Source organism: Temnothorax longispinosus, unplaced genomic scaffold, assembly GCF_030848805.1.
Source record: "Temnothorax longispinosus isolate EJ_2023e unplaced genomic scaffold, Tlon_JGU_v1 HiC_scaffold_13, whole genome shotgun sequence".
Lineage (NCBI taxonomy): Eukaryota > Metazoa > Arthropoda > Insecta > Hymenoptera > Formicidae > Temnothorax > Temnothorax longispinosus.
This window is the reverse complement of record NW_027269815.1, coordinates 343,420-350,300: the sequence shown is the minus strand read 5'-3', so window position 1 is coordinate 350,300 and position 6,881 is coordinate 343,420. Positions and strand designations below refer to the sequence as shown.

Here is a 6,881-nt window from a genome sequence, read left to right as displayed (position 1 = left end):
ACCCCCACCACTGAAGTTTCTAGACCTGTATGTAAGACCGTGGGTATAAGACCCTACGGTCGCGGCGCGGCACCGTGGTGCGGGTGCACCCGGTGCGGTATATCGAGAAGGCTGATAACGTGGGCGGGAGCGCGATATGTACAACGGAGGATTGCGGAATCCCAGGGTTACGGTCGCGAGAACCCTCGCTACGAGACCGAGCACGCTCGACCGCGCGGTGCCGTGGCCGTCGGGGTCAGTGTCAGGGAGCTCGGGGACACTCTGAGAACCCTCAGTAGAGGCCCAAACGCTGGACCTCGTTTTGCGTGTCGCCCTAAGATCTGGAAGGTAGGCTTCGTCAGGACTCCTGACTCAGGAGTAGCGGAGAGCCGTGGTAAAGACGAAGTGCCGTTTCGTCGAGCGCGCCGGCTTTTTATACCGCTCGGCGCGGCGAGCTTGGCAGGAGGGAGGCCGATCGTCAGGCGATGGCGTGGTGGTGGGAGCGGCGCGATCCCGTGTGCTCGCTTCGGCGAGGATCGGCTCGCTTCGGCGCTCGTCGGCGTCGTGCGGGGAGGCACCGGTGCGGCGGATTTCCCGCGCACACGGTGCGTTTCGAATAATTAAAAATTGTAGGCGCACCGCGCCCTGTCCTCGCCCGACGGAGGATCGGTCGGGCGGCATCCGGCGGGTGGTGGCCGGGGACGATGCCTTGGCGTAAAGCTCTGTGTCCACGATACAAGAAATTGGACAAAGAAATTGAACCAAGTTCTTTGCGCAAGAAGCAATGTCTTGTATAGAAACAGATGGCGCTGCGATAGAAAACTGTGATGGAAATAATCGATTCTGGCTGCGGTCCACTTGACGCTACAAATACTTCGGAGCATTCTTCTTCTCCTTCTTTCTTCATTGAAAGCATTTGTAGCGTCAAGTGGACCGCAGCCTCTATTAACCGCCCGGTGCCAGTAACCTCAAAAAAGAAGGAAGGATCAAGATGATGCACGAAACGATGTGTAGGTTACTTTAATTAGGTTACTTTAATTATTTATGCAAAAAAATGTTATTGCAACATTTTCATAATAACGTCATCTGTTATGTATTTTGATCAGATTTCTAACATATCTTTGTATATACATATAGAGAAATGTTCCACATGGGACACTTCCTACATCTCCGAGTGAAGAAGGTGATGCTGCACAAGAATCGCGTTCATCATTGCCTGCAAATCGTTACATCTCCGATTAGTGTTCTTATACCACGCAATTCGCATGTTCGATAACGAAACGATTCAACGTCTTCATGAGTTTCGTGGCAATTGGTAACAGGGACTGGTATTTTATGTAGTTCCACGATTGCTAATGCTCCACGCCTGGACAACATATCAACGCTCGATTCAGATTGTAACCCATCACGTGCTACTTGCCATAGAGCCTGGCGTACACCGTAAGAACATAGCGCAAACGTAAATAACGATACACAGTGAGTATTAAATACGTGAAACTTGAATACGAACTGGATTGCTTGCTCATACGTTTTATAGTCCTGGAAAATAACGTATATACAGTTTCAGATGCTTGTGACGATTTTGAAGAATGAATAGCTCAACGACAATGAACAAATTAAAAAGGTTGTTAACTCTTGCAACTATTGCTATGGCTGTAGAACATCATGAAAAGCAGCAAAAAGAACAAGAAAAACAAAAGCGACGACGAACACGGAGATGGTGGACAAGAGAATGGATTCTACGAAGACAACGTCAATTAAGAGGATCGCTTCATTTAGCACACAGTGAACTTCTCTATGAAGATGTTGAGTCTTTTCATTCATTTTTCAGGATGGAACCGCGTTTATTTAACATTTTATTGGATAAAGTATCTTCATTTATCCAAAAACAAGACACAATTATGCGACAATGCATTCCGCCGAGTCAAAGATTATCTATAACTCTACGATACTTGGCAACTGGGGATTCATATCGGAGTCTAGAATTCACAACAAGGATACCTACTTGTACCTTATCACGTATCATACCTGAAACGGTCAGAGTAATCTACGAGGTACTAAGAGATGAGTATTTGAAGGTAAATATTTAAACGATAATTTTTATTTTCTAGTACAAAATACATCAAGAATACTTAACGTAAAACACATAATATTATAGATTCCAGATACAGAAGATGAGTGGAATCGTGTTGCTGAAGACTATATGACACAATGGGATGTGCCAAACTGCATCGGTGCATTAGACGGCAAACATATTCAGTTTAAAGTTCCTCTGAGCCAAGGATTGTTGTACCGTAATTATAAAGGAACTGACAGTATAGTCCTTCTGGCACTAGTAGATGCGAATTACCTGTTTCTGTACGTAAATGTCGGAGTAAATGGGCGAGTGAGTGATGGTGGAGTTTTTCGAGACAGTGATTTATCTCGATTACTAGAGAGTCCTGCAAATCCACTGAATATTCCATCAAATAAACCACTCCCTGGGATGACTGAACCAATGCCATATGTTATTCTAGCGGATGCTGCTTTTCCTCTTCGCAACAATATTTTAAAGCCGTATCCATTCCGAAACATGACGCATAGTGAACGCATTTTCAATTATAGACTTTCTAGGGGTCGTAGAGTTGTAGAAAATGCTTTTGGAATTTTGGCAAACCGATTTCGTGTACTGCAAACTGTAATTTACTTACCGGTTGAGACAGTACAAAATGTAACTTTAGCTTGCTGTGCATTGCATAATTTTATAGGTAAAGCAGCATTTAATGGAATAACAAATGTCAAAGACATCAATTTTGACTCATCAATATATAATAATCAGTTACAAAGTCTACATGTAACTAATGTTCGTCCAAATCGAAATTCTCTTCATGTACGTTCAACGTTTAAACAATATTTTAATACAGTCGGTTCGGTTTCTCTGCAAGAAAATATGGTACAATAATATGAGTAATGAGATATAAGTAATCTATATATATATAATGAAAAGGCTCCACAAACTTGAAGAAACGCATATACGCCCGCGTATAAATATATAGTATATATTTTAGTATAATTATATAAATATATATAATAAGTAATATAAGTATATAATAATAATAAGTATATTAAGTATAAAATTAAGTATAACTAGTATATTATATAATAGTAAGTGTATCAGTAATAAGTAATAAATAATAAGTATATAAGTAATGAACTAATGAGATGTAAGAGATATAAGTAATGAGAATTAGCTCAGGTAACAATACTTGAAACAATAATTAGGTCGTCAGAATAATTGTAGACATAGCTCCAATATAGTTATACTTTTTATTTTTTTAATACCATTTTTTACAAAAAACTTTGTTCAGCATAAGTGAGCGGCATTGTGAGGAAAAAAACAAAGAAACATTAAAATTTGAACATGTATGTAAAAATAAAAATAAATAAATGTAATCGATATAGTTTGAAGTTATTGTTAATTATTTTCATTGCACAGCACTGTCTATATCCTGCGCTTCTTGAACGAGATTTAAAATATTGACTTGTAGTCTCCGTAAACGTCGTCTGTCTTTTATGCACTGCATTTCTGACTTCAAAAATAATAGCCAATGATGAAGACCAGCGTCTTCTTCCTTTCCTTCCTGTTTCTGATCATCTTTCTTTATGTCTTTCAACGCAGCGTTGATGTTTGTCCAAAATGCTTCGCTAGTATTTTCGTTTGGTTCTACTTTTTTCCTTTTGCTTCCTTTACCCGATGTGAGCTGCGAACCTGACGCACTGGAAGTTTCAGAATGCACACTCTGTGTTTCGATAATTTCTTCTGTTTCATTATGTGGAATAGACGTCGTTGCTGAAGAATTTGTAGTCTTGATAGGGGTTGAATTACAAAAATCTGTAAAGTAAGACTTTATAGTCATGGCTTGTTGCAAAATAAAATAGATTAGTGCGTAAATTTATGTTATACCAGTAATTTTTGATACATATTCAAATAAATAATGGATTTGATTTTACCTTTTCTTGATATATTATGGCTGTTATTTGATCTCAATACTTGTTGTACATCCGTGAAAAATAAGTCATCTATATTCTCATCGTTTTCGCATTCTTGAGAGGATGTAGATGTATCAACATATGATTTTGCGACAATATTTTTTGATACAGAGGATTCGCCTTTTCTGGATGCTACATGAGGTGCCAAGAAACTTAATTCTTCAAATAGCCACCAAGTTGGTTTATATACGTCGTCTGCACCAGCTCCGCTCGATTTAGATTTTTGAATTTTATTAGTTTGCTCCAAGTATTGTGTTCTTAAATTAGCAATTTTTTTCTTTATTACATCTACGGTAACCACACAACCACTCAGTTCGAAGAGCTGCTCAGCTATTGTTTGCAGAGCTTTCAATCTTTTATCTCGATTATGATAATCTCCGCTCTTTTGTACGTATAAACAAGGATGTTGCTGATATAATAACACCAACATCCTGGTTTGCTCTTTTGTTAAGTCCACAGATCCTGAAATTATTACAATATATGTATAGTATAAATATAATAATATAATATAATAAATATAAATATATTTTATCCAAATATTTTGTTATATATTATATTTGTATTATCTTATTTTTGTTATATATATATATATATATATATATATAACAAAAATAAGATAATACAAATATAATATATAACAAAATATTTGGATAAAATAAATAGACCTACTAGTAACTATACAAATAATTTAACTTCTATAGAATCAAAATATGATAAAATTAATATTTACCTGACTTTTCAGATTGAGTGCGATCATAACTTCTCACAACGTTTTCTTTATTTGCCGTTATTTGTACAAGCTTTAAAAGTTGAATAACTTTTAGTTTATTATTACTCGAGCTAACTTATAAATTTAAAGCGTTCTTACCTCATAAATTAGCGTTTTTCAATGTATAAAATGCAACATGTCGCATTTCACTTTTTGGTTACTTGCGTGCAACTTTTCAGTCAAACTCGCGATATCAAGGACTTGGTTACAGTTTCACGCAACAGGGGCCCTATTCTCGAAATCGTGCGATATATATCGTGGACGCTAATTTTCGCACGACCGATGTCGCATGCGTAACGCAAAAGCCACTGATTTATATTCTTGAAATGAAGTGAAAAATGTAACCCGAAAATTTTCGTACGCGATACTCTCACAGCGTTGCCAGGTTTAAGACAAATATTTGCACCAATTAGAATGCTGCTATAACAAGAAATGAAAACTTAACCTTACCTTACCGTACTGTCAGTGTATATATTGCTGCGAATACCTAGAGCAGATTTTTCAAGGCCAAGAGCCGTGTAATTTTTAATCGGAAAGTTGACTGAAACTTCGTTCAAACGATAATATTCGCATCGTGACGCCGTATTATTCGTGAATAAAATATCGTGAGCTGTTTTCGTACGTCGAAACCGATTACCGCTTCTGAGGTTAGTATATTTATTTTTCTTTTCGCGCAAAACTATCTTAATATAATACTTGTGTGTAAAATACATAAATGGTCTACGAGTATAATATAATTATTTTTTTATTAAAGCAGGATAAAGTTAGAAAATCTTTACATGAAATGCAGCACTCAACTACCGATAAAGAAACTGTAGTTGGTGCTGACAGAATGATCAAATCGGCCCCGGTAAGTTAACTATTATTAATATAACAAATTGACGTTAGGTATTAGTAACAGATTTGATCAAAATTACTTTGTAAAATCTATTTTGTTATTTAGGTTAGGCTATCAGAGAAAATGAATACTAAATTGAGGTCAGGATATATAACTATGGAACAAAAAGAAACACTAGTTGAATTGATGAAACAAAATCCGGAGTTAAAATCAAGCAAATTTTCTTCAACATTTACAACAAAAGATGCACAAAGAATGTGGATAGCACTCGCTGAAGAACTACATAAAATACCCAACGAAGCTATAAAAGATTGGAAACAATGGAGAAAGGTAAGTAGAAAAGAACATATATTTATAACTTTGTAAGATATAACATAGGCTGTGGTCCATTTGATGCTGCAAATGCTTCAAAGCGTTCTTCTTCTCCTTCTTTCTTCATTGAAAGAAAGGAGAAAAGGAATGCTTCAAAGCATTTGTAGCGTCAAGTGGACCGCAGTCATAATTGATTCTTGTAATAATCATTTAATTATATGTAATTACCCAGATAGCAACGTGTCTGCATTGTTGCTGGCATGTTGCCGACAACATAGTATGTGTTGCTAGCAGAATTGTGGCAACTGAGTCCGCATTTGTCGGCAAGTTGATGCCTTCACGAGATAACAATTTTGTGTAGCAACTTGCCAGCAACTTGTGCTGCTCTAAAATCGTCTGATTTAAAATTTGAGCTGTTGCTGTCATGTTGCTGTAATAATTCATAGGATCACACAATGCTGTCATATTGTTAGCAACGCGAAGTAAATTTGATGCTGCTCTCTTGCCGACAAATTGCTGGCAATACATATATCCAATGTTGCCTGCGTGTTGCTTCAAATATTAAATTACTCGAAATCAATTGAAGCAAATGTACGGCAAGTTACCAGCATCACAAGCAATTACAGGTTTGCACAATTTTGCTCAGACACGCTTCGCTATCTGGGTAGTTTAGATATTTTATTAGTAAGAAAATAATTTTTTTAAAATAGACTTGGCAAGATCTGTGTTCAAAAACAAAAGCAAAACATAGTCAAATAAGTAAATACATGAAAGGAACAGGTGGTGGCCCTGCTTTATTACCTTCGGAGCAATTAACATCTACGGAACAGCAGGTTTTGGAAACAATTAATGCAACAGCAATTAGTGGCCTTGATAATATTGCAGAAACGGAAGCAGTATTTGTACGTACTTTCTTTTTTTATACATAACTAGACACTACAGACGCGCGCGCTT

The 6,881-nt window shown here is 37.1% G+C and overlaps 1 protein-coding gene and 2 long non-coding RNA genes across 5 annotated transcripts; 2 read left to right on the top strand and 1 right to left on the bottom strand.

The window, feature by feature from the left end:
* Positions 1–797: 797 nt before the first annotated feature.
* Positions 798–3,426, top strand: LOC139823524 (putative nuclease HARBI1). Its single transcript, XM_071796069.1, has 4 exons — positions 798–989; positions 1,117–1,455; positions 1,541–2,057; positions 2,138–3,426. The coding sequence occupies exons 3-4, from the start codon at positions 1,569–1,571 to the stop codon at positions 2,918–2,920; spliced, it is 1,272 nt and encodes a 423-aa protein (XP_071652170.1). The 5' UTR covers positions 798–989; positions 1,117–1,455; positions 1,541–1,568; the 3' UTR covers positions 2,921–3,426.
* A 29-nt stretch (positions 3,427–3,455) lies between these two features.
* LOC139823526 (uncharacterized) lies at positions 3,456–5,015 on the bottom strand. 2 transcript variants are annotated; one of them, XR_011734811.1, is made up of 4 exons: positions 4,877–5,015; positions 4,739–4,808; positions 3,970–4,470; positions 3,456–3,850 (listed from the first exon to the last, which is right to left on the bottom strand). It is a non-coding gene; the product is annotated as an uncharacterized lncRNA (long non-coding RNA). The 2 variants fall into 2 exon arrangements; XR_011734810.1 differs by having other exon boundaries at positions 4,739–4,877.
* LOC139823525 (uncharacterized) lies at positions 4,990–6,875 on the top strand. Of its 2 annotated transcripts, XR_011734808.1 has the most exons (5): positions 4,990–5,162; positions 5,244–5,424; positions 5,535–5,627; positions 5,721–5,945; positions 6,638–6,875. It is a non-coding gene; the product is annotated as an uncharacterized lncRNA (long non-coding RNA). The 2 variants fall into 2 exon arrangements; XR_011734809.1 differs by having other exon boundaries at positions 4,992–5,424; positions 5,532–5,627.
* Positions 6,876–6,881: the final 6 nt, after the last annotated feature.